We start from the raw sequence: 15,178 nt of genomic DNA, 5'->3' as shown, positions 1-15,178 counted from the left end.
GTTGCTTTTAATATAAAAATGGCTATTCTTTGCAGATAGGATAACTTAGATGACAGATAAGAGGCATGTGTGAAAGAATTTAAATGTGATGAATCATCCTCAGCAATGATCAATAAATGTAGTAAATTTTACTTTTAAGTTTACACTGATCAATATGCACTGAGAATGCAGGTCTTGCTCCCTTTCTGTACAGCTATGTTTTCTTAAAATATTTTAAGATATTGCAGTTCCTGTCTTGTATCATGAAGCCCAACTGACAGTGGGAACCATTTGAAAATAAGCTTGCTTTCTGAAAGTTTACACCTTAAACCTTTGTGTCAGTCTTTTTCTCTTTTTTTGTTCTCATACTGTTCTTAAGAAATTGGAGTGTTCTAAAGGGTTTACACAAGCAAAGACTCTTGCTGGAATTAACTGTATGGTGATGAAAGTTGTAGGTTTCAACTTTATTCTTAGCTCTCTTTATTAAATAGCTGCCATTGATTCTGTTTCAGGCTGGAAGGGAAACAGGTTAAAGCTATTGATGGTGAGAGAGTTGGTCTTTGTTGGGGGATAATTAGTACCACTGCTGTGCTGTACTGCTTAATGGGATATCAGTATTGCACTGGAACATGAAAATGTTTGACTGTGTGCTCGTGCCATAAATTACTTTTGTCTAGGAATAATACTTTTGTAAGAAATAGCTGAAAGAGCAAAGAGAAGAATCACTGCAGTGAGGACTAAAAAGGATTCAGTTCATGGAGTATAGGTCTTTCTATGCCTGCTTAACATAACAGATTCACCCCCTTGTCTTCAAAGTCCTTAAATCCCTGATAACCAGCAACTGGGAGAATATACCACACAGAGGATCAAGCATCCTCATGCATTCTGGAAACAGGCTGCTTAGCTAGATAAACTTGGTCTCCCTGTGGTTTTTACTCTACTACATAGACTAATTACTTATTATGTGAAGAAGTCTGCATTGGCATTTTCAGGCAGCAGTTTCTCAATCCCATCTCTCAAATACATAAAATACATACATACATAAAACCTGAAATAAAGGGGATGTTTAAGAATATTGCTGGGTTTACTGTTTGCTCTTGTAGCAACTTAGGGCATTTTATATTGAAAAATCACATGCTTTGGGAGACAGCAGGCTTGGTAAGTTTGTAAGGTACGTTACTGCTATAATTACCTCTGGAAGCTAAATATGCAGGAGGTCAAAGATAAGATATTTGCTCTGGAAACTAATGAAGCACCATAAAAATCCTTATCAGCAGAACGGTGATAGTATAGCCAGGATTTTCAGTGAGAAGTTGATGAGGAGAGAGTAGTTGAAGTAATGTAGAGAGACTACTATGAGCTATTTAAACCTTTGAAATTCTTTCCTGTTCAAGAGGAGGCAGCATTGCTGCACCTGGTGCCCTCGCTTACATTTCTTTGCATTGCTGTGGAGGAAAATGAACCTTAACCTTTGCTGAGTCTAGGGTACTGGCTTTCAGATTTCATTCCTAAGTGGCAGCTGCTGCTGCTTTATAACCTGCACTTCCTTGTACAAAGAATGTATGGTTATTAAAGGACTTGGGGGAAACAGTTCAGGGACAAAATATTAAACTTACTGAGGTGGGCATCTTAAATGATAAAAATCAACATTAATATAAATATTGGTGGGGTTAAAAACAGTCCTTTGTTGTGTCTGCCACACAGCCAAAATCAGCTGAGGCAGGAGAAATCAATACTAGCTAGCAGACTCCCTTAATGAGAAGAGCAGGAAAAAAAGCCACCAAACCAGAAAATACATTAACTGAAAAGCTCTGATTTTTTTTATCTATTAATGCATTATTGAGAACACAGACATGCTCCTTCATTTTAAAATGCTATTTTTACTAGCACACATAACATCAGTAGTTTGCTTAACTTATTAAGCATAAAAGGCAAGTTGCTGCTATTTGCTTTTGTTTCGTACTGACTTGGTAGAAGTAAATGTTAGTACTGCCTTGCTTCCCCCAGCAGCTTTGTGATTTCAAGATCACAGTAACTTAGAAACACACAGCTTTTAATGGTTCACACAGTTCCATTATTTGGATGTGAATCTGCTTATACAAAATATATATATGAAGATAATCAGAAGCATAAAGAGCCTTCTAAGTAGTCATATTTAATGGGAAACTATCACCAAGTATGTATTTTACAGAACTAACGGTGATACTGATTGAACTATCACATACTTGAATGAAAAAGGTAAACTACAAGGTATTATCTTTATATATATGAATCACTTGAGAATTTGTGCTAGCTTGGGAAAAGCTGGAATTATTCTACATTAATTATTTTAAAACATTTAGTAACTCGCAGGAGAATGCATTATAATTTGGTTTTCTTTCTTTCTTTTGTTCTTTATGTTCAAGTTACACATAAATGTTGAGCAGAAACCTAACAAAAGATTTTTGTCTGGTTACTTGGCTGATTCAGCAGATGCAAATAAGTATTTCTAGTAAGCCTCCAGTCATCTACTATTCTTGAGCTAACTTGTTTGACTTGTTACTGTGAGCCTCTCCTTGTTTAGATAAAATTATCCATAAATATTGCTAGCTTGGTCTGTGGTTTTAGCCATTTATTTTAAACTGCAGTGTATGCAAGCAGTGTGGAGTCGCCAAGGAGCTGGTAGAATCCATGCTGTGTACAGCAACATAAAACCTTGTGACAACATGCATTCCAAATTTAAGTTGCATTTTATTTTGCCTCGTGCCAGTGATTAAGTATTTTCCTTTCAACAGGTACATCAAACTTCAAACATTTTCTGCTTTTCAGAGGAAGATTCTAGTTTTGTCTCTCAATCTGGCCTCTCAGAGGAGAAAATAACAGAATCTTTACAATTCATACCGGGAATTGTTGCTTGGAAAAAGTGTTTGCAAGATATTTACTTAAGTTTGCTATTAAATGAATAGTCTAAAAATGTAGTTACCTGTTTCCTCTCAGGTGCAGTGACCTGCAGGTAGCAGTTTTTACCTCAGTTCCTCCGGGTTTCTCTCAGTAGATGTGACGGTAGTTAACTGCATTGTGTGTAACGTTTAAACAAAGCTTTTACCGAGTCGCCTTACAACTGGTTCTCGACTTCCACACACAGGCGTCACTGACACCTTGTCACACACCAAGGAAGGGACCATCCCGCGGCTGCTGCTGCGGAGGTACACGGGGGTAGCTGGGGTGTGAGACAACGGGGGGGGGGCAAAGCCCGCGCGGGGCGCACGACGCGGATTAACCCAACTAGCGGTAGGCCATTCGTGAGGGGGTGAGCGCGCTGCGAAGCCGCTTTTACTAGAGTCCCCTTCTGCCTGGGAAGCGGCAGCCGGTGCCGTATAGGAGCACGAACACAGCCTCCGCTGGACCCGCCGGTGCATCCCAAGCGGCCGCGCCTTCGGTGAGCCACGCGTCATCATCGCGCGCCGTCCGCGCCGGTCACGTGTTCTGTGTTTATCTCCGGTGTGGCGGCGGGGCTGCGGAGCGGTGGGTGGGTGAGTGAGTGAGTGAGTGACCGACCGAGCGACCCTCGCGGCTTTCCCGCGCGGCTGAGGGGGCGACGGGGCGCTGCCATGGCAGGAGCCCAGAGAACAGCGGCGGCTCGGGGGTGTCCCCCTCAGGGGCGTGGTCCGTCACCGTGGCCCGACTGCCAAGGGCCGCGTTCCCAGCCGCCTCCTGGTGAGGTGGGAAAGAGGATGACAGGCAGTCGCGGAGCGCGGGCGGGAACTCTGACTCCTCGGCTAGCGGTGTGGCAGCTCCTGGGAGCCGCTTTGGTTTATGGCGGTTTAGGCCCTTAACTTTACGGGAGTGAAAGGCTTACTGTGTTTGGCACTGGGTGTCTGTCTGATGAGGTATTGTCAGCTGCTCAGAGCTACGGCACACTAAACAGCCTTTCTTTTATTTCTAGGCTTATAATGTCAGTACCAACAAAGAGATGTGGAAGGCCCCCAGTGTTGTCTCTTTTGGAAAAGAAGAAGAGAAAGCAAAGCCTTGATAGAAGAAGAGGGAAAACACGGATTTATGTGGGAAATCATATTGCCCGATGGTTGACACTGAAGGAAAAGCTGGATTTTAGAAACGATGCAGAAGTTGCAGGGTTCTTACTGGACTTGTGAGTAGACTGACACAATACTCCTCTGTTCAGTAATAACAAGTAAATAATTCTTGGTTTTCATACCGACTGTGGATTTTCTTTCTAGGTATGACAGCTACAACCCCTTGTTAAAAGCTCCAATCCATGCCCTCCCTGAGGGTGTGAGAAGAATTACTGTGAAAGAAGAGCAAGCGCTATCAGACAGCACTTCTCTGATAGCAGCTGATGGAACGTTAGTAGTGTACTCTACTCATATGTGAAAGGCAGAGGAAATGTTTTTCTTGACAGTACTTGAAAGACTATAGCTGACTTTTTTTTAAATGGGGCAGAAGTTAGATGAGAAAGAGGAAAGTATACAGCTAACGTTATTAAAATGGAAGAGTTTTTTAATATCCTTTGTAGAATAGCTTATGCCACACAGAATCACAGAACTGTCAGAGTTGGAAGGGACCTCAAAGATCATCCAGTTCCAACACCCCTGCCATTGGCAGGGACACCTCACACTAGATCAGGTTGTCTTTGTTTGTTGTTTGCATTGTTGAGCACATAATACGTATCTAGATGGAATACAGACAAAACAGCAAAGCTTTTTGTTTCAGGAAAAAATATTTCCATTAATAGATGGGGTTGTATTTGCAGGTGTGGCAGCAATGACCAGTTGCCTGAAGAATCTACTTGTTTTGAACTCAGAAATGCGAGAACTGTGAGTGTGAAAGAAGAGAGAGAGATGCCACATGACTGCTTGTCCACGCAGACAGATGACACGTTAGTGATACTATGTGTTTTCTGGCATGTTTTACATTTGAAAATATTTTGTATTAACTTTATTATCACATTCAATTTTGTTTATTAGAAACTCATGCCATTCATGTTCCTATTTGTTATCTTAAAAAGGTGTAGTACTTCATGGTTGGTCCAGGCCTTTTGAGGCAAAATCTGTGAAGACTTTTCATAGTACATACAGCAAACCTGCTTGTTCAGTGACTGCCTGCCTTAATTGTACATGAGATTCATGAGCAGAACAAGAAAATAGTTAGGACTCTTTGTGTATCCTAGTTGCTTGTTAAGCAGATTTGTTCAGTAGTGCAGTTTCCAGGCAAGTGCATGTGCTGTAACCTTTCTCAAAAGAAAAATGTTCCATTGCTGACTGAGTGATGTTACTTACAAAGTGACATGTTAACCTATCCAAAATAGAGCCATGCTCAACGAGGCAACCACACCACCAGTCGCCTGCTGGTTTCTTTTACTGCAGTGTCATCACTAACTGAGACATGCACGGTTGAGATCAGAGGAGCCTCAAATAGGTATGCTTGTCCATTACTCTTTCTTTAGGTCTCAATTATCCACATCAGTGTTACTGAATAATTGTAATTTCATCCATGTCTTGGTTATCTGACCTTTAAAAAAAATGTATCTTTTAATGTGTGCAGGGGGACTCTGAGAGCCTAGGACATTACACTGGCATTGCATGGTGTGTCCAAACCCCTCGCTAATATGGTCAAGTACGTAACACATGTAGCATGTCTGTCTGATTCCACTCTAATTTTACTTGGCAACTTTCCTAATTCTTCTTACTTTTGATTTTAGTAGGTGAATAAGTTGGGGTTCTGAATGCAATTTTCTGGCACAGAAGAATTCTTGGAAGCTAAGTCAGGAGGAAATAAATACCAGTGCTGATGAAGCTGACACACCCAAGTGCATTCTTCAAAATAGCATTTGTCTCTAGCAGATACCATTTTAGTTCGGAGTACATCAATAATTGAATTCCTGGGAGTGATTTGATACAGGTGAGACAGAGGGTTTGTGCTTAATTGATTGCTTCTTTCAGCCTCCAGAGATGTGAGAAACAGCTGTGTGAAAAGTTATTTGGTATGAGGAAACTTTGTTAGAGGGTTAGGTGAATGTAAGTTTCAGGATACTTATGTGAAAATGCTAAATCACACCAGATATGGTAAATGCTGGACAAACGATCAGGCAGGTATGCAGTGATCATTTTGTAAAGCTAAAGAATTACAAATGTCTAAGAATAAAAAGATCTGGAGAAAAAAAAGATTAATTGAACAGACATCATAAGGCATGCTGTGCTATTCTAGGGAATATTTATCTACTAGGGGTAGTTGTATAGTCTCTATGAAGAAGATAAATGTTTTGTGTTTCGCTGTGTGAGCAGTGAAGTTGAGTGATGCTATTGAGGGATTCTTGTTAGCTGTGGGCTGTCCATACAGTGGTCAAGTGATTTGACTGAGGTCATGTTGATAGTGGAAGTTGGGTCATAAAAGCGAAACACACTCGGTTACAAACTCAGTGTTTTCAGGTGGATGGGCAACATTCTTAAGTGTTGTAGAAAATAGTGGTGTTCCTCCAGAAAGGAACAGTGGTTATGTTAATGTTTCTCTTTCTATTTTTTTTTTTTCCTAAGGTGTGGTACAACACTTCCTTTTGAAGGGTGGAGATGAAGGCAGGTATTTCCTGCTTTCCAGGCATTTGGGTGTCATGTTTTTTTGTTGCTGTTTTGGGTCTTGCAGAGACATCTTCTCATTCTGTGCTTTTACATGAGGGCCAGGAAGAGAACAAGGTCTTGTTGAAGGTGTTTTATTAACAAATTCTGCATTAATAGTCATAGAGCAGCTGTTGTATTCTAGGCTTTTTACTATCTAGTCTATTGTTAGGTTGGCTAAATACTGGTAGGAAATGAAAATATCAAAAATAATGGAGCAAGAACACTTGAACTTGCCTATTTCAGCGGTGCCTTCCATGTTTAGTTTCTGTCCTGGGTTTGGAGTCTTGCCTGACCATGTTAGCTTTCAGAGGTTGCTGTTGTAGAGAATTAAGTTGATGGAGCAACAGTGAAGGAGTTAAGTAGGAGGAATTTTAAGGTGCTTGCCAGATGAAGTGGTATGTTTTCTTGAGTTCTGGCTCTGGTGAAGAGTTGAAATGTTGAAACAACACCAAAAGAAAAGTATGGAAATCTGATTTAATGTATTGTTATCAGGGCATAGCCAACAGGAAGTATCACTGAACCATGTCCAGTTAGTTCCTCAGGATGTTCAGTTCTTCTGTAATACTCCTGTCACTGACTTCCAAGTTTATCATTTAGAATACTCACCAAGCTGGATTAGAATTGGTTTTGTGTTGTACATGTAACAAGAACAAAACTGCCAAAACAGATGAAAACCTTTTTTTTTTTTTTTTTTTTAATTCTATGTTTGTTAATTACTCTGACTTTAAGAGTCAAAGTAGTGACTAGGGTTTTTTTGAAGAAGCTTTGTGGGATCTGATTGACAGATTCTTAAACCCCTTTACTGTTTTTTAATGTGACTGATTCGCATGATAACACTGAGTTTCCTGGGTTTGAGTATGGAATTTAACTTTTTCATTTCTTGGTGATCAGAGACCAAAAAAAAACCACTATAAAATTACAAAATAAATATTTGAAAGTGTCATGGCAGTTTGATGAGGAAGATTGAAACCTGTAGGATTAATTGCTCTCAGTCAGTACTAAATGATGAGCTGGGAAGCCCCATCTTTGAAGATAGTTCAGTTCCTGTGTCTCCTAAAATGGTAGTGGCAGCTCCTTTTGTAACGATTTTTGCTACACAGCTTTTCTCATAATCATGAGATCTTGCAAGAGTCTGTATTGCAGAATTTCTCTTTATCTTAAGTAATCTTTTGTCTGAAAGCTGTAGACTGACTGTCCAGACAAGGCAGTTGTAAAATGTAATTCTCTTAATTTGGAAAGAAAATAAACAATCTTCAGGAAGTCCAGCAAGCTGTTCATGCTGAAGAATTAGCATGCTACCAGTCTAAAGAGCTGAGGAGTTAGCAAGGAGGAAAGTAAAACTTAAATTACATCTAAAAAAGAAAAGGGAGAAAGAGAAAGCAAACTGATAAAATGACCTGCTTAGCAGGACATCTTCCTGTGCTCTACCAACACATTGATTTTTTTTGATGCTTTGTTTTGAGTAGTCTGCATTCAGAATCTAAGTCTGGCCAAAGTGTAAAATAACCATTCTTAATTGAACTAAAAGCTTCTGCACGTACTGGTTTTGGTCTTTAGTGTTCATTGTTTGGTTTTAATTTAAAAAAAGACACTTGCATCTCCAAACAAACTACAATCTGTGCTTATTTCACTGATGGAACTTGAAAGCTTTTTCTTACAGAGGATCAAGATGGAGTGATTAGTCTAAGACAATTAAATAATTGACTTTGTTGTAATGCTAAATCTGCATTTCGCTACAGTGGAATTTATGTATACACACCATAAAACCCTAAGATGTTGGTCTAGTGACAAATATTGCATATACAAAAGCATAAATGGAATTGCTGTAATATTTTTCATTATTTAAAAGTTAGGAGATGATATGAAGGGAATGTATTTGCCTGGATGTACTTTGCAAAACCATGCAAACATACTTCATATTTAGATACTAAAATGTCCTATTTTAACTGCTGTTGTGTTGCTTTTCAGGGTGACGAGCAAGAAGAAAATCAAGCTCTTGCATAACAATACTGGGGCAGTTTTCGGTCCATTTTGATTTTGCTGTGAGGGTGTTGTGAGCTATAATGAAATACTGTAAGCTGTAGTAGGAAATTCCATGTTACTCATTGGACAGTACATTAAATTTAATTATCTAAAGTTTTACTGCGTGATGTTAACATTAATAAAGTGTGTGGAGCGGATTATTTCACTGTGAGAGCCTGTATGTAGTTCGCTGAAGGGCAGCAAGAGACAACAAGCCAAATGGTTAATAGGTATTGCTCAAGCTTGTTCAGAATGTATTAACTTTCTGTAGGTTGTGTTAATGAAAAAATTCCTCACATTCTATTTAAAACTCAAAGGGTTAAAAGAGAAATGGCATTCTTGTAGCAGTTTCAGCATCAAGCTTTCATCTTGAACATGTTTCTTGGAATGGCTTTTCTTAGGGAATGACTTTTCTGAGAGAGCAAAGTTAACATATCTCAGCTACTGGGAGATATTCTTGCCATTTATTGATGCACTGAAAAATTATGGGTACAAATACTGGACTGTACAGTGTGTTGTGTCTGTGCATTCTGAGAAATGAGTCATGAAGATCAGATACCATGTGGTTTAAATAGTTGTTACTGAGTAATTAAATCCTTTGCTTTGGGTTTTGATACTAGGAAAGCTGATTCCTCTTAATTATTATCCTCTGTAACAAAGATGAAGTAAGTGTGGAGCACATTCAGTAACTGAAGTTCAACAGAATAGTGCTGGCAGTTCTGAATTTGTTTTGTAGTTACTAAGTATGACTAATCCTGGAAAGTTTCTGAGAAACTGAAATTAGTTTGAGTGTATTCAATATGTGTTTGTCAGAAGGGCAGGAACTCCCAGACTTCTGATTCTTGTTTGGGTTTTTTTTTTGCTCACTCTCTCTCTCTCTTTTTATGGCTTGGTTGTTTGGTTTTGGGATTTTTTTTTTCCTCCTTTTTTTTCCCTTTCTTTCTTTAACCATATGCTTTCAGATCTTGATCTTACAGTATTCAACCAACTGGGTTTTCCCATCCACTTACATTAGACCAGCCTCTCTCTCTCTCTCTGGAGGAATTCCCCTAATTAGGTCATTATACTCAAAATCCATTTTTTTAATTAGCTACTTCACCTGCTATAAGAAACCGCTGCTCTCAAAGACTCTTTTGTTGTTTTTGACGTATACAAATTCAGTGTTGCCTTATTAACAATTTATCTTTTGCCAAATGTTGCACAGATAGCTGCTTTTTTTTTTGTTTGGTGGGGGTTTTTTTTTTCTTTTTTTTTTTTTTTCCTAAACAGAGAAGATCATTTGATGAAGCTTTCTCAAAATGAAAATGCCATTTCCCATGTCTTTGTGTTCTCGTTGCTCTGTGCTGTTCAATTTCATTTTGACTACCAAGCAGTCATTCATGTAAATGACTCAGCTTGGCTCACAGAACAAGTGACTAGTGACACTAGTTCTCAGGGAAGTGTCTTTCAGTGCTCTCAGATTTTCTATTGTCACTGTCAGCACTGTGAAAAAGGAAGAGGACTCAGCCTTCAGTGCAATCAGTTACATTTTCCTCCAAAGTCTACAAGATCAGCAGAGGACTGCAACTGCAGTAGGTTATTTCAGTAAGGAGCTCTGCCTTTCTGTGGCACTGGAGCACCATCTTGTCTGCCTCTTCAGCCTAGTCCCTGTGCTTTTATAGATGCATACTGGAAATACACAAACAACTTAACTGTCATGGAAGCAAACTAATTCTGCAAATGGATGATGCTTCGAGGTTCACTCACTTCATGAAATGACTGCTAGAATGATTATTCTGGTTCATAGTACTTGAATGTAGGATGATTCAGGCATATTAACGTTCCCATTAGACTAGCACTTCACAGAGCAGAAAAGTCAGAAATGTAGAATTTTTAAAGCTTCCCTTTTGTAGTTGTAATACACATGGATTATGTATTTTGGCTGTTATATCAACAGCTTTTGAATATGTGACTTATGTAGAGTAGAATATTAGCATTTTCCAGTAAATTTTGCAAACTGGTGAATGATAATGATTTTGAAACAAGATTCAAGATTTTTGCTTTGCCAAGAATATGCCAAAGAGTAGTGGCTGTGCTTGTGTCAAGACAGCTGAGTAAGTTTTTCTGCACCTGTGGGTCTATGGGAATTGCTGAACTTGAGTATGTTCAAATGTCAGAGTTAAATCTCTAACAATTGTTTATGCCGTTGCTCCAATGATACGTTAAGAACATACACATACAGTTACTCCAAACAAAATAGTTGGTTTCTTGGCAATACTGAGTGTAGGTTTCTGACACAAGTAACATGAAAATAAGGAATTTTTCTTCATAGTCTTAGGTTAGCGTGCACCAGTTTTCATATTGCTAGCTTCATATTGTTTGGGTTTGTCTTTAAAAAAGCTATTTTTCTAAAATCACAGTAATTGTGATTGTGCTCTTAGCTCAGTTAACTTATTACATGAAAACGTTAAGTATTTTGTTTGGGAATGGTGGCCTGTTCTATATTCTGACTTACTCTTGTAGTAAAAAACCCTACAAAATGTGAGGGGGAAAAATGTTTTAAGACAGCTCTTACAGCTTTCTTGGTGAAAGGAGTAGCTTGGTAGAGACACCACTTTGGGGGTGGGGTGGTAAAACTGAGGTGAGACAGCCTGGAGTAGAAAACGACTGTTTTAATGCCCTGTTTGCTCACCATTTAGCATGGCTGTTTAACGTTTTTGCCTTTGTCTTATTCTGAATGCCAGTCTCTAAGGTTTAATCATACCAGGCTTAATCAGCCAGGTTCAGGAAAAAATGGAAGGCTGCATCTAGACACATTATGTAAGAATTTAACAGGGATGCAGGAATCTGGTTTCATTCTGAATTTTTCAGGCTTCATAGATCATCTTGTTCAAGTTGCTTCTCTTCTATTTTTATCTTGTGGTAAAATAGGAGACTTGATTTCTTGTCTGTAAGAAAGATTGGATAGTATGAAATATGATCATAAGTGTGATGAAACTTGGTTTTACTTCTTCAAGAAGTTTTCATGTTCTGTGTCTGTTCTTAGTTACATGTCTTTTGGGCTTCTAAATCAAGGCACCTCAAATGAGTTTCAACAGTGTCATGTTAAGCAGAGTCTTCTGACTCATGAGTCACTGCTGAAAATACTGATCAGTGGATGGCAGAAGGGAAAAGGCATCAAAGCAGGAATTCTGAAGGTAGGAGTACTGGAGTTTCAGTTTGAGATGTGTAAATGAGTTAGAGAGGAATGATGAACCTGAGTGTTTATTGTGGTTTGGGTGGTTCCTGTCTTGGGACATGCCCGCTTCCTCTCTTTTCCAATGTCTCAGCAGAAGCAATTAATATTTCATCCCTTTAAAATTCCAGAGAGATTCCTCACCTCTACAAAGTCAACACTCTGGGAAGTGAGGATTCTGTTTTCATAGAGCTGGGACACTTCTTGTATATATACATCAGCTCTATCTAATCTCAGAAGTCTTGCATCTTCACCGCTTCACTTAGGTCATAAAGTAACACTTTATTCTGTACTTGTGTATAAATGTAAAACTGGTGGGTATTGAAGATATCGAAATCGGTCTACCATGCAGTGATGTCTGTAACTTGCTTTACAGGCAGCACTCAGTTTTATCTATAGACCAGTTAGAGTATCAAAAAAGAGGGCAGATATGTGAGTGGCTGTGTCTGTGTATACACACTCCCACTCTCTATTTTATAAAAACATTAACAGGGTGGAGAAGGGCCTCTGAAGGGCATCTTATCCAATCTTCTCCTGAAAGTAGGGCTGACTTCAGGTTTGGACCAGGTTACTTAGGGCTTTGTATAGCTGAGTTCTGAAAATCTCCCAAATATTTTGCAGAAATGTGGAATGTTGTTAATAGGAAGTAGGATCCAGAATGTCAGATTCATCTTGAATTACTGTTTTGCATTTCTGTTTATTTTACTGTCCCTGTAGTCCTCTCCCTGCCCCGATAGCTTCCACAACCCATGGCCAGAAGAAGATCCCTAATCAAAGTCTAAAAATGCTCCAGTGAATGTGCATAGTGTTCCTGTAAGCTTTTCATACCAAGACTGTATGCTCACTGCAAGGTTGTCTATTCAGGGTAACGGAATACAGGGGGCTCTGCTGGGTGTTTGTGAGGGAAGGCCAGGGCTCGTGTTTCAGCTTGCACAGCTGCTGGTCCCCTTCTCTCCTGGGCATTCATCTGTGTCTCACCATGGCCTTTCCCTCTAGTAGCACAGAACTTTGAGTCCATGTGGTAAACCGAGTATGGGAACTCATCTGGCTGCAAATGTTGACCCTCAAGGTGGTGGTGTCACTTCTCTTTATTCCTGTCATGACAAGGCTATCATCTCAAATTAACCACAGGTTAATTCAATTAGCAAAATAAATTGAGGTAGAGGAGATGGGTTTTGAAGAACTTGAGTCCTCAGAGGAGAGATTTCTTTAGTCTGTTGGAGATCTCTCGGTAATTACTCTCTGAACATCAGTAGCTTTTTGACCCCAGCCATGTTGGTTGGCTGCTCTCTACCTTCTGCAGTGACTGCTGAGGCTCATCTTAATTTTTCAGCTCCTGATCTTGGTAATTTAGTGACTGTGTGTTGGTATTTTATCTGCAGAAGGGAACCATTTTTCTCATGTATTGCTGTTTTTCCCCCAAGGGACTGATTTCAAAAGTGGTTATTATCTATGACCCAGGTGAAAATGTAGAAGTGACAGCTTTCTGCCTCAACATTCTTTTCTATTTGTAAATTGGTTTTCATTTTTTTTTCTTGTTCCCAGTGTCAAAAGGATTTTGGTATTGGTATTTCAACAACTCTTTGAGTGCTGTCTTTTATGTATCACTAGACATGCTAAGATGACTCTCAATCTTCAAAAGGCTTCTGTCTCTTCTGCCAAAAAGTGTTTGTTATCCCTGCCTTGCCTTTCAGATGTTGCTTGAACACCTCATGACTTGCACAAATATAATCAGTCCAGCCTAGTATTTTTTTTTTCTCCTAGAAGAAATGTAGTTCTTGTCTAGTAGGACATCCAATAAGGATAGAAAATTTACTATTTTAAGTTGTTCCGACTTTGGCTACACAACTAAAGATAATAATGCTAAATACTTTATACGGATATGAAAAATATTGCTGCTATCATCCTGTTCCTTATAGGCTCTTTGTTTATGTGCTTTGAGCTCAGCCAATTTTCTGTCTTACAGGAATCTTACAGTATATGTTTGTGGAATGTGAGCTTCTCACTGCTTTTGCCTCGTTCCATTATTTTGGTAACACTCTACCAAAGCCAATTGCAATTTCTTAGCCTTAGTGTTTATAAGTGTTTTCATACATTGTTATTTCAGTAACTCTTGTCTCAACTTTGCTTAGTTCTGTAGTTATCCTTTAGGACTGAGTAAAGAATATCTCAGAGAAGTCAAAAATGCACAATTTTCACTGTTCTTTGCTTTCTGTCTTTCTATTGGGTGAGGAACTGGCATTGTTTTTAAAAAACAAACAAACCAAATGCAAACCTGTTTTGATAAAAGCTTAATTTCTCTCCTTCTGAAATGACAAATCTAAGTTCGAATGCTCTGTCATGAAAATAATATTTTAAAGTATATTTTTCTTACTGATGCTCATTAGTTCATGGTATTGGTTTTAATTTGCCTGTGGTTATGTTTCACTTATCATATTCACATTTCTGTAATTCTTGTCTGCTTTTGATTAATGTGAATTATTTTATCATTTAGTCATATGCCTACCCTGTCTTGCACTTTCCACTCCCACTCACCTGCTTTTCCTGCCAACCAAACTACAACTCCTGTTACTGGTTTTGTGGAACTTGCATCTGCCATGCACAGTGGAACTGTCACAGCTACCTCCTTCAGATGTCTTGAAACCATCTCTAAATAAGCTGGACCGTGGCAGCTTAATTGCTGCCTTTTGTTTGTTGGTTGGTTTTTTGTTTCAAGGTTGTTTATGATGCCATATCATAAAGGTATGTGATGTGCGAGTGCAAAAAATAAGAGTAACAAGTAACAATTGTTCAATTGTGGTGACTTGACTCTAGCAGGGCTGTGCCTCTCAAAGAGAAATGCCAGCCTTCTTTAAGTGTTAATGGAAGGTTACATCATTTCATTCAAATATGTGCAGCTGCGTATGTATAGGAATAGTGTATACAATCTGAGCTTTCAAGGAATTAGAAAGCCAAAGAATTGAAGATGCTTTCTACTGTGATGTTTGTAGGACTGACAGACCCTGACAGCAAAAATAGAGAGGCTGTGAGTTGGTCTCGGGTACATTTTAACAGGTACTTCAAAGTGTTTACTTAAAACAGTTGTTACACATCTCTTGATTAAGCAAAGAGATGGGATGAACAAGCAGAAAAATGGCTTAAGATCTTACAGTAGAATTGTGCTTAAATGTGATTCTAACTAGGAGCAGTAACTAAAGATCACCATTAAGTACAGCAAGTGTTTCAACTAGTTAGGTTCAGTTTCTCTGATTATGCTTCTAGACCTCATAGTGGTCGAATTATGTTTTTGAAACGGGTAACAAAGCAAACCCGTCAGTGAGTCATCAGGTTCAACTTTCTCCGAGGTGTTAAA

General features: G+C 39.0%; 1 protein-coding gene across 2 annotated transcripts in view; it reads left to right on the top strand.

The window, feature by feature from the left end:
• The first annotated feature begins 3,858 nt into the window (after window positions 1-3,858).
• Window positions 3,859-15,178, top strand: part of FOXK2 (forkhead box K2) — a 60,690-nt gene continuing 49,370 nt past the window's right edge. The window contains exons 1-3 of one of the 2 annotated variants that reach the window (XM_009897912.2): window positions 3,859-4,108; window positions 4,197-4,322; window positions 4,730-4,855. In XM_009897912.2, the coding sequence (XP_009896214.1) occupies window positions 3,912-4,108; window positions 4,197-4,322; window positions 4,730-4,855 (449 nt within the window). In that variant the 5' untranslated portion in view covers window positions 3,859-3,911. Of the gene's footprint in view, window positions 4,109-4,196; window positions 4,323-4,729; window positions 4,856-5,284; window positions 5,593-5,677; window positions 5,791-15,178 lie in introns of those variants that run through there. The other variant, XR_008462768.1, reaches the window with a different exon arrangement.

Source organism: Dryobates pubescens, chromosome 20 (assembly GCF_014839835.1).
Source record: "Dryobates pubescens isolate bDryPub1 chromosome 20, bDryPub1.pri, whole genome shotgun sequence".
In the NCBI taxonomy this organism is placed as follows: Eukaryota; Metazoa; Chordata; class Aves; order Piciformes; family Picidae; genus Dryobates; species Dryobates pubescens.
This window is presented reverse-complemented; position numbering and strand designations above follow the sequence as displayed.